The 12,038-nt window shown below is 45.8% G+C and overlaps 1 protein-coding gene across 2 annotated transcripts in view; it reads left to right on the top strand.

Annotated features, from left to right (window-relative positions):
• cdk4 (cyclin-dependent kinase 4) overlaps positions 1-12,038 on the top strand; it is a 29,974-nt gene that overhangs the window by 11,901 nt on the left and 6,035 nt on the right. The window contains exons 2-6 of one of the 2 annotated variants that reach the window (XM_041180460.1): positions 1,141-1,398; positions 4,739-4,874; positions 5,787-5,954; positions 6,679-6,788; positions 10,537-10,587. In XM_041180460.1, the coding sequence (XP_041036394.1) occupies positions 1,181-1,398; positions 4,739-4,874; positions 5,787-5,954; positions 6,679-6,788; positions 10,537-10,587 (683 nt within the window). In that variant the 5' untranslated portion in view covers positions 1,141-1,180. The remainder of the gene's footprint in view (positions 1-1,140; positions 1,399-4,738; positions 4,875-5,786; positions 5,955-6,678; positions 6,789-10,536; positions 10,588-12,038) is intronic. The other variant, XM_041180461.1, reaches the window with a different exon arrangement.

The following is a 12,038-nucleotide window of genomic DNA, read 5'->3' as shown; positions in this document are numbered from 1 at the left end:
TTAGAAAACCATCACATACACACTCCAGGAATTTGTCCTCCAACATTAGTGCTAATTGGGTTTATGCAGCCTGTGTATTTTGAGGTCCTCCACGTATTACCCTTGTTGCTTGTACCTCTAAGTTCCTGATTTTTATACTGTGTCCTATGTGACCACTACTATTTGGTAGCCTATGAACAAGCTGAAGTTTGCTACCTCTTGCTGTTTCTTAACTCCACCGAAACCGATTCTACATCTTGATCTTCTGACCTAAGATCTTGCTCAGTAATGTACTGATTCCGTCCTTTATTGTGTCCCCACCTTTTTTTGCCTATCCTTCCTAAATGCCAAAACCCTTGAACTTTCAGTTCCCAAACTTAGTCACCCTGCAGCCACGTCCATATCTGTTTACTTTCTATTTGTGCCATCAATTCATCTACCTTGTTGTGAATGCTGTGTGCATTCAGATGGAGTGCCTTTAATCCTCTCTTATTTTTGCAATATCTAGCCTTAACTGTTGGCAGTCTTATATTTGTATGCTGTCCCTTCCTGCCACACTGACAACCGTTTCCCTTATTGTTATCCTGCTCTCTTACCATCTGTCCAGTAACTTATCACATCTTCCCCCACCCCCATTATTTAGTTTTAAACCCCTCTACTGCCTTAGACATATGACTCATCAGAATACTGGTCCCAGCACAGTTGAGTTGAAGGCTCTCTAATTGTCCATTCATGGGATATGGGCATTGCTGGCAAGTCTGGCAATTTACACATTCCTAATTCATACTTGAGAAGGTGCTTGTGAGCTACTGTCTTGAATTGCTGTGCTCTGTGTGGTGAAGGTGCTCCCACAGTGCTGTTAGAGAAGGAGTTCCATGATTTTGACCCAGCAGTGATGAAGGAAATGCTGGTGTGGTGTGAGGCTTGGAGGCCAAGTTGCAGATGGTAGGTTCCCTTGTGCCTGCTGCCTTGTCCTTCTAGGTAGTGGGGATTGTGGGTTTGGGAAGTACTATCTAAGCCATGAGGCCTTATCTGGTTAGATAGCTTTTATACTTGTTGACAAGATTCACATCTGAATCATAGATGTTTGAGCATCATGCTGGAGGATGACTGTGAAGAACAAAAGCCTGTTTTAAAATTGTTCTTTTTCATTTCTTCCAGGTGATAGTGGGGAGGGAAAAGGCCTGTGGGCGTTGGGACAATGGAGCAGAGTTCTGTCACTCCGTATGAGCCTGTGGCAGAAATTGGAGGAGGGGCCTACGGCACCGTCTACAAGGCACGAGACTCGCGGAGTGGGAAATTTGTTGCTTTGAAAAATGTGCGAGTCCAGAGGGACGAAGATGGTGTGCCACCATCGACCGTGAGGGAAGTGGCCCTCCTGAAGCGGCTGGAGCACTTTGACCATCCCAACATTGTGAGGTGAGGGTGCTTGGACTAGGAACCTGGGTTCAGTCTTTTCAGTGGGACTGATGAAGGCCGCCTTGCTGTGCCTTTGGATCGTGGTGGGGGGAGACGGGGAGGGAGGGGGCAGTGGTGCTGTGCACATGGGTTGGGGGGGGGGGCGGTGGTGCTGTGTCCATCTGACTGACACACTCCACTGTGGGTAGGTTTCACATTTTCTGCACTTCCTCTCAAGTGGGTAGCACACTTGCCTCTAAGTCAGAAGGTTGAGGGTTCAAGTCCCATTCTGAGAGACTTCGAGCACAAAAATCGAGGCTGATGCTCCCAGTGCAGTTCTGAGGGAGCATTGCACTGTTAGAAGTACCGTCTTTTCGATGAGACGCTAAACAGACGAGGCCCTGTCCACCCCCTCGGGTGGACGTAAAAGATCCTCCAACTGCTATTTCAAAGGAGAGCAGGGGAGTTCTCCCCGATTTCTTGGGCCACGAGACAAGATATCTTGAGGTGGTGAAAAGTGCTGTATGCCTTTTTATATTGTGCTGCTGTTGGATCCTGACAATCGGGCATTGTGCATCCCCTGGTAACACTTAATTTATCAATAAGGCTGGTGCTCCAGGATAACCTGGTCAGCATGTATTTGATGTCCCTGCTGCGTGAGGCTGGCATGCTGGTACTGGCACTGCATAAAAGTGGCATAAACCATTCTGCTTCACGTGTGGTAAGTGAAGAAATCTTTAAACCAAACTGGAGCTCTGCATTCTGTAGCCAACAGCGGGGAGGGTGCTGATTGTGCGGTGCTAGCTGACCAGAAGACATGATGCATCAATGAGTGGGCTCGCTGTTCTGCAGCTGGGATACTGGTGTGGGACTGAAGAGAATTTTTTTGGTAATGTTAGGACTTTCACCCGCATTGCTGTATTTAGGAGTCAGTTCCAAGTGCTGATCGCTCTGATGAAGTATTTCTTTTTTTTATTCATTAATGGGATGTGGGCTTTGCTGACTGGGCCACCGTTTATTGCCCATCTTTAATTGCCCTTGGGAAGGTGGTTGTGACCTGCCTTCTTGAACTGCTGCAGTCCATGTGATATAGGTACACCCACAGTGCTGTTAGGAAGGGAGTTCTAGGATTTTGACCCAGCGACAGTGAAGGAACGGCCAATATATTTCCAAGTCAGGATGGTGAGTGACTTGGGGAACTTGCAGGTGGTGGTGTTCCCATGTGTCTGCTGCCCTTGTTCTTCTAGGTGTTCGTGGGTTTGGAAGGTGCTGCATAAGGAGCCTTGGTGAATTTCTGCAGTGCATCTTGTAGATGGTGTACACTGCTGTCACTGTGTCAGTGGTGGAGGGAGTGAATGTTTGGGGTGCCAATCAGGCGGACTGCTTTGTCCTGGACTGTGTCCAGCTTCTTCAGTGTTGTAGGAGCTACCATGAATGATGCCAGTTTAGAGAGTGGAAAGATTTCCCATTCAGTTGTGCGGCATTGGCATCAAACACTCCCTGCTTGCAGTCCAGGGAAATAGTGGGTTGTATTTACCTTCCTCTGTTGTGCTCTGACACTGTCTCAGATCGGCTGTAAAAGTCCTGTGCCACCAGTCCCCACCCCAGCCTTCTGGCCGCTTGGAGGTTACCAACTTGGGGACAGTGCTGTACTGCGGGCCTCTTCCAATCTTCCTCACTGTTTTTGTCAGTTCAGGTGCATTTTTTTTTTTAAAAAGAGGTGGTGCACCAAATTCTAACCGCTGTTTGCAGAAGCATTTTATGATGCAGAAGAAATCTGTGGCTAGGACTTCCTGGCCCCACTGTCTTGTCCTAGCAGTATGGCTGACAAAGGCCTGTAAAGCTTTTGCAAGTCTGAAGGAAACATACATCAGCTTGAAAGAAAATAACCCACAATTTTCTGGCTGACAATCTTACTTGATACGTAGATTATACTTTGTGCTAGCTACCAATTTACCTTCCCTGAAGTAAACTAATAGACTGCTCGGCTCTGAAGACAGCAAACCCACTGTCGACGATATGGTTCCCAAAAGGGCACTTCCATCTCCAAGACTAGAAAACACTCCATTCTCCAGTATTCTCAAACCAACGTTTTCCCTCCATGAAGTGCTGAGATATTGGTTTAAGTGAAGAACCACTTCCATTTATACAATGCCTTTCACCACCTCAGGACCTCCTCAGCAATTCTACAGCCAATGAAGTACCTTTTGAATTGTCACTAGGTTTTATCACAAGGGAGCAAAGTTCCCTGATGACCTGGCAACAACACACTGAAGACCCACAGGATTGCTGATGTGAGAAATGGAAAGCAATGTCACAATTGGTGTCATAGAGGGGCCTCTTCTAAGTGGGCTAAAACATGTTATTTTGAGTGCTCCAGACTGAGGCTGCTGCTAAGCAGTGGCACAGAATATCAGCTAATTGCACAAATTCTTGTATAGTATACACATGCAGTTTGGGCCAGTGGTGGCCTGAATTCTGAGAGAATTGTCATGGTGTCTGCCCTTTTCCCTTGCCCCAGGTTTACACTGCCTATGACGTGTGTGTTGTGTGCAGTTGAGTCATTGGCTTTTTGGAATGCCATTGAGGTTGTTCTTTTGCTTCATCTCTCGCTGCCCACAACCAGCCAGGCAGCTCACTCTCAGCTGGATGTTTTGTATCTATTTTGCTCAGAAATAAGGAATGTTCATAGCTTGTTGTAATCTTGGTAACTGGGTCAGCACTCCACAAACGCACCCCCCCCACTCCCAACCTTTTTTCTTTTGGCCCCTGCCAGCCAGCCAGCACTGTACACCACATGGACTGCAGCGGTTCAGGAAGGCAGCTCACTACTACCTTAAGGGCAGTTGGGGATTGGTGATAAATGCTGGCCTAGCCAGTGACACTCGTGTCCCAAGAGTTTAAGTTTTCTATATAAAGCTGATGATGGCACTGCCTATGGACTTCTCTGCCAGGCAATGAATATGGGTGATTAACTCTGAAGAAGGGCAAGTAAATTCAGTTGCGTCTAGATAAGCTGGGGCAAAGATGCCATTTTACCATTTGTCCTCATTGCAGTCAACACAGACAGGGATTGATTGATCGTTAAGGGGTTGTTTCTATACTGGACAGTGCACTTCCCAATGGAACCATCTGAGGACCTGCAGGAAGTATCGTGAGAGTGAAATTTAGGAGGTTTGGAAAAAGGTGGAGGGAGGAAGCTGTGATCTGGTGACACCATGTGGGGTAATAAAAGGTTCTTTGGGGTTGGTTTTTAATTTGTTCTTGGTCTTAGGATGGTTTTTGAGCTTTGAGGGATTGTCCTTGTTCAATCCCATTCTGTGGTCCTGCTATGATTGTCTGTCTTTCCATGTTGCTACAGATTGTTCGATGTGTGCGCGACAGTGAGGGCAGACCGAGAAACCAAAGTCACTCTGGTGTTTGAGCATGTTGACCAGGACCTGAAAACCTATCTGGAGAAGGCTCCATCGCCTGGTCTACCAGCAGAGACTGTAAAGGTAAAGAGCAGTCCAACGTTTTGAGGCAGACCTGCTGCTTTTCTGACCGACCTGCTATGGACTGAAAAAGAGGGGGTGATGGGTGAGCCTGCGAATGATTCCCACTGAGTCATAGATGGTAATGAGGGCCTCGACAAAAATGTGTGTGCCACTGAATTACTGTCGTGAGTTCAGAGTGCATTTTGATGTCACTGCTGAAACTTGACTGTAGGCAATTTGGCTTGACATGGTATTGACTTTACACGTAAGTGTGAAGTACAAACTGAGGTCAGTCGGCATCTGTGGCAAGTAAAGACAGGCTACCTACACTTGTTCCCAGTCCAGCAATGCCTGGGTTTCAAAATTCTCATCCTTGTATTGAAATCCATGGTCTTGCCTTCTCTCTATCTTTAATCTCCTCCAGCTCCCACATCACTCCCACATCACAGCACCTGCAGTATTTTGCTTTTATCTATTTGATAATCACTCCTGTGAAGCACCTTGGTTTTATTGTGTTAAGGGCACTGTATAAAATGCAAGTTGAGACCTTTCAGGTGTGAACCCTGTGCTCTGTCCCTCAAGCTCTGGGGGTGTGTGTGTGGGGTGGGTGGAAGCAGGAGGAAAGAGAAATGAGCAGCATAAATCATAATTGTACACAAGGTTGAGCACACTGAGTTCTTGTACGTGGGTGACTTGGAAGAGAGGCTCTTGTATTTCTAATCACCCTGGACTTTCTATGAAAATCCCAAACCATCCAAGGTGTGGCAACCAAGTACAGGTTTGTGTTCACCACAGCAGTGCTAAAACACCAATTAATGACTCAAGTCGGCAGAGTATTTGATAACCTGGTTTTTGGGGGGAGGATGGGGGGGGTGTGTGTGTGGTCTCTGCATACAATTTCTCCTAATGGAATTGTTCTTGTTTTCTGGACAGGACCTGATGAATCAGTTGCTGAAAGGCCTGGCGTTCCTTCATTCCCACAGTGTGGTGCACCGAGACCTCAAGCCAGAAAACATCCTGGTGACCAGCCGGGGGCAGGTGAAGCTGGCTGACTTTGGCCTGGCTCGTATCTACAGCTGCCAGATGGCCCTCACTCCAGTGGTAAGCACAAGGCTCTAGTTGAAGGCTGTTGTTGTACAGCCTCATGGAGGGACAGCTTTGATGCTGAAAGAGGTGAATGGGCACTGAGGCATATAGACCAGGAAAGTCACCAGTTCAATTCCTACTTCCAGGCTGGGCAAGCTGGTCTTGGTGGCAGTTAGGTTGCTGTATGAGGCCTCCTTACCATGTTGATCATTGTTCCTGCTCTGATTGCTACCCCGAGGTGTGGAATTGTATGTGTGGGTTTGGGGGGAGCGGGTGGTGTGTGAAGGTGGTGAGGTATTGTCCAGGCATCCACTGTCCATGGAACCAGAGCCTGGTGTGAATTATAAGAACAGGAGGCCATTCAGCCCCTCAAGCCTGTTATGCCATTTAATCTGGTGGTGGCTGATGTGTACCTCAACTGGGATTCGATTGGATAGCTCTTTCGAAGAACCAACACAGGCACAATGGGCTGAATGGCCTCCTTCTTTGCCATATTGTTCTATGATTCTAATTCCATTTACCTGCTGCTGATCCATTTTCCTCAATGCCCTTACCCAGTTTTTTTAAAAAAAATCTTATCAATCAGTCTTAAACTCCAATTCAATAACCCCCAACTTCAGTCTTTTGAGGAGAGGGTTTGGAAATAGTGGGAAAAGATTTCATTGAGAATTCTAAATGGTACTGTAAGTTTGATGTTTCTTTACCCTTGATTGCAACCTGATGTGTATGATCCTGCCAGGTGGTGACCCTGTGGTACCGTGCCCCGGAGGTACTATTGCAGGCAACGTATGCCACTCCTGTTGACTTGTGGAGCACAGGCTGTATCTTTGCTGAGATGTTTCGAAGAAGGTCAGTACTGGGGGGGGGAAAAAAACCCTTTCTCAAAAGACAGAGCTGTAAACTGTCTGGAAGAACACTACAGATCAACTTGCAAACTTTTTTTGTTTAGTTATTGAGTACAAAATAAATTTTAACTGTGAACTGGGACAGGTTGGCACCAGTGCTTTCCTGATAACTGCAGTATTGTTTGGGTGGGAATAGTGGCTTTGGAATTGCAAATTCTTCTCACCCTTATGGGTAATTTTTTTTTTAAAAAAAGAAAATTGACATTTTAATTCAGTTCCCTCAAATGCCTCTTAAATCCTGAACTGTCACCTGGTGTCATGGCTAACAGTAATTGATCCTTGCCACCAGAGACCTTCCTATATTGCAGCTCCCCTCATGGCAAATGGCTTGTGCTGTCTTGGGAGCATGAATATAGGGTCGTGGAATTCAATATTCTGATTTATCGTTAGTAATTAGATTTTGTCTTTTTTTTTCTCCTCTTAACCTTTAAGACCAAATGGGAGTGGGTACTGAGCAATAGAGGATGGTGTCAGGATTGATTTCTTACTTTGCTGAATTAATGTAAATGGAGGCACTATTCCCCTCCCCACACTGTTCCTTAGCTGGGGAGTAGGGACAAATCAGCCAGATTTTTAGATCCCATCACTATACAGTGACTTCTTGAAGATGATGTTGGTTGGTGCCCTTCGGTAGTTGGTCAACATGTCACGCATTATGATTGATGCCTGAGTAAGGTGACTGTGCATTAGGCTGCTGTGGGCTTGTATCCCTTGAGGGGAGAGAATTGGAGGGGACTGGAATGGGGGGATTCCCATTCCCAGTGAAATCCCATCCATAGTTTTAGCCTGTGTATCTCAATCATGCAACTATCTCTCCTTACTGGGTAACGCCGAATCATGCAGACTAGAGGGTTTGGAATTTTCTGAGTGTTTATGTTTGAATTTTGCTTGCAGGAGATTTTTGAAGTGGGTAAGTGCTTTAATTTTTCACTTTAAACTTTTTTTGAACCTGTTGCTTGGGTTAACTAAAACTAACAATGCATTCACGCAGCGTTTGGCCTAGGCCAGTGGAGGCTGCACAGTTGGACCAATGAATGTCAAATCCACCTCTTTCCCAGCCTAGCTAGAACAGACCCAAACCAAACCCAGTATGGCTCAAGTGTATTAAGTGGACTACTTGCAGAGCCTGTTTATTTTTTAGTGGGGGTGAAGGAGGAGTCTGATTAATTCTATTGCTGCCACCCAGAAATGATTCCTATCTAGAAGAGCACAGTTTGAATTTCTATACTACAATGGTCCTTGGGGGCAGATCTACAGATGGAGCTCCTAAGTTAAGTGCGCATTCTATTCCTGCATCCTCTGTGGGCTTGTCATTTAGTTTCATTGCTTTGAGTATTGGGGAAAGTCTGAATTTCATAACATTGTCATTCTATTACATTAGGTGTACGGAATAGATTCATGGATGCTGTCACCACAATACTTCAATACAATCTGGAAATCTTAGAGTCTCTGACTTGGGAGAAATGTGGTGAATAAGTGGGTTTAAAAAGCAGCTTTAGTCACAGAGCTCATGCCTAAACTTCTTTCAAGATAATGCTTTGAACTCATCTATTGCTACTTTGCTTAGAGGAAGAACTGAGTCAGATAATTCAAACACTCAAAATCTTGGTGTAAATTTTATTCATCTGCCTGTCTGATTTGACTTCTGGCTTTAGTAAGCAGTTACTTAAATTTAAGTCCCAGTAACTTGGGGGATTTTATCAGCTGGCACTTCTTTAAAATTGCAAAGCTTTATCTGGGACTTCTGAAGCATTTCCAATTGTATTTGGTTCCTGTAGTTGAATTTGGAAAGGAACTGTTGGAGGAGGAGTGTAACTGTCAGACATGCTGGGTGGCCTTCCTGACTCAGCACGATGGTATGTGTACAGGAGCTAGAGACAACCTGCCTTAGGTTCTCTCCCTGATAGACATTTGAAGGGTAGTTTTCAGTTTGTGCTGGTTTTGAAACCTGTGCTTGTACATACTCTGTTGTGGCCTGTTACTGTGTACAAGCCAGGGGCCTGAGCCAAATTCTGCATGAGTTGCTGATTCTGGTGTATTTACCCTTAACAGCTACTGCTGCCCTTGTTCCTGTCACTTAGTGACTTGGCTTCTTTTGAGGGGGGGTGGTTGGGGTGGGGGGGGGGGGGGGGGGGGGGGTTTGCTCTCCCTCTCCACCTCCCTCGGCCCCCACCACCCCACACACAAATTAAAGGACTGGGTAAATGAGTAGTTTTTAATCCTTTTACCTCTGGAAACCTGCCTTTTATGCCATTCGATTTGACTAATCTTTTTCCATTGGTTCTATTTAGTCAAGTTGTCTGACTGCATGCTCTCTGGTTTTTCATAAATATGTTTACAATAGCATGTGTTTGCTTAGTGTTCAGGCTCCTTTTGCTCTGCCTCAACACTGCTATAATCTAAACCTCCAACTAGAACCATATACTGCACCAGCATCAAATCTTTTCCATTTCCTTCACCATCCTGTAGTTTTTATTCATTTGAGACGTAGGTGTTGCTGGCAAATCCAGTATTTATTGCCCTTGAAGGTGGTTTCTTAAACCTGCTTTCTTGAACTGCTGCAGTTCATGTGGTGCAGGGACACTAACGGTGCTATTAGGGAGTTCCAGGATTCTGACCCAGTGACTGAAGGAACGGATGATATATTTCCAAGTCAGATGGCATGTGGCTTGGAGGGGAACTCGTAGGTGGTGTTAGCATGCACCTACTGCCCTTGTTCTTCTAGGTGGTGGAGGTGCTGTCAAAGGAGCCTTGGCAAGTTGCATTGCATCTTGTAGATCTCTTAAACCACCGTCTTGTGCTGCCTTGACTTGGGGGCAGCTTCTTGCTGTGCCATCCATCTAGGATGAGGACGTCCCTTCACTTGGTCCTCAGCACTCAGAAGAGTGGAGACTTGCATGAGATTCGAACGCAGGTTTTCTCTAACACCCTGATGGTCCTGTCTCAGATGAGTCATTGAGATCATCCTGAATAGAGGTTCATTGGAGCTTCCACAAAGGCAAGCAGGTTGCACAAGTCTCCCCTACAGCACTGGGATGAACCTTGAATAATGAGCACTAAGTCTTTTTTTCAAATGTCAAATCTTTTTCTTTTACACTCTGGCTCAGCGGGTAGCTCTCTCACCTCCTGAGTCAGAAGGTTGTGTTCCAGTCCCACTCCAGGGCCTAGGCACAAAAATCAAGGCTGATGCTCCGGTGCAGTGCTGAGGGAGTGCTGCACTGTTAGAGATGCTGTCTTTTGGATGAGATATTTAAATCAAGACCCCGTCTGCCCCCTCGGGTGAACCCAAAAGCACTATTTTGAAGAGTAAGTGGAGTTGTCTCCAGTATCCCGACCAGTGCTTATCCTTCATTCAACATCGCTTTGACAAACAGATTGTCTGGTCTTTATCACATTGCTGTTTGTGGGAGCTTGCTGTGCGCAAATTGGCTGCTGTGTTTGCTGCATTGCAACAATGACTAGACCTCAAAGGTACTTCACTGGCTGTAAAGTGCTTTGCGGCATCCTGTGGTTGTGAAAGGCGCTAAATAAATGCAAGTCCTTTTTAGAGGGGGAACTTTGTTTTTTTCTTCTAACTCCTCCTCCAAAAACGGTTCATTCCCTGGGGATTTCATACTGTGAATGGAGGTATGTTGAGCCAATGGGGTTTTAGTAATCAAATAAAGTGTAACTGACTGACTGTCTTTTTACAGGCCCCTGTTTTGTGGGAAATCGGAAGCTGACCAACTAGGAAAGATTTTTGAGTAAGTGTATTTGATGTGTACCAGTGGATCTCCAATTTCTACAGTGGGTGGACTGAGAGGTGGGGCCCCAGATTTGGCTGAGGCCAGCCCTGGGGGTGGGGTGCAAAGTGCAACAAGGGAAGTGCTCTAGGGAAGAGAAAGCAGGAGATTCAGGCTGGCTAGAGAACAATGTGGGTGGGGAAAATGGCTGAAATATTTTGAATAACAGTTGGGTTAGATGATTTCAACTCTCCCAACATTAATTGGGAAAGACATTGTATTAAGGGCTTTGATGGAGTGGATTTCTTGAAATGTGTACAGGAGAACTTTTTAGGTCAATATGTAGAGGGTCCAACAAGGGACGGTGCATTGCTGGACCTAATTCTGGGAAATGAAACCGGACAGGTGGCTGAGGTGGTGCTGGGGTAGTATTTTAGTGATAGCAACCACAACATGGTACAGTTTAAGTTTATTATGGACAAAGAAATCGACAAGTTGCAAAAAAATGTTTTGGATTGGGGGAGAGTGGATTTTAGTAAAATGAGGCAGGATCTGGCCAAGGTAGACTGGGAACAGTTACTTGTGGGGAAATCTACAGAAGAACAGTGGGGGGCTGTTCAAAAAGGAAATGGGGAGGGTACAGGTTCAACATGTTCCCTCTAGGGTGATAGGAAGGAGTAACAAGCCCAGAGAACCATGGATGACCAGAGATATTCAGGTTACGATGAGAAGGAAAAGAGAGGCTTTTAGTAGGTACAAGGGAAGCAAATCAGCAGAGGCATTAGTGGAGTACAGATAGTGCAGGGTGGAGCTTAAGAAAGCAATTAGAGAGCAAAGAGGGGATATGAGAAAGCTCTGGCTGGTAAAAGTAGGGAAAATCGCAAGATATTCTATAAGTATATCAATGGGAAGAGGATAACCAGGGAAAGAGTAGGGCCTATAAGGGACCAAGGGGGCAATCTATGGTTGGAGCCAGAGGACATCACTAGAGTGTTAAATGAATAATTCACATCTGTCTTCACCCAACAGAATGAGGATGAAGGTATCAAACTCTGGGAGAGAGACTGTGAGGTTCTTAAGCAAATTGATATAGGGAGTGACAAGGTATTGGAGGTGTTGGCAGGCTTAAAAGTGGACAAATCTCCAGGTCCGGATGATTTGTGTCCCAAACTGCTGAGGGAGGCAAGGGAGGAGGTCGCAGGGGCTCTGACCCAAATTTTTAATTCCTCCCTGGCCACGGGGGAGGTGCCAGAGGACTGGAGAACAGCTAATGTGGTTCCGCTATTTAAGAAGTGTTGTAGAGATAAGCCAGAGAACTACAGGCCAGTGAGTCTCATCAGTGGTAGGGAAGCTATTGGAGAAATTTCTGAAGGAGAGAATCTATCTCCATTTGGAGAGGCAAGGTTTGATCAGGGATAGTCAGCATGGCTTTGTCAGAGGGAGGTCATGCCTAACAAATGTGATTGAATTTT

The sequence above is a fragment of the Carcharodon carcharias genome, chromosome X (assembly GCF_017639515.1).
Source record: "Carcharodon carcharias isolate sCarCar2 chromosome X, sCarCar2.pri, whole genome shotgun sequence".
NCBI classification, from domain to species: domain Eukaryota; kingdom Metazoa; phylum Chordata; class Chondrichthyes; order Lamniformes; family Lamnidae; genus Carcharodon; species Carcharodon carcharias.
Note: the sequence above shows the minus strand (reverse complement) of the source record. Positions and strands in the feature narration are given on the sequence as shown.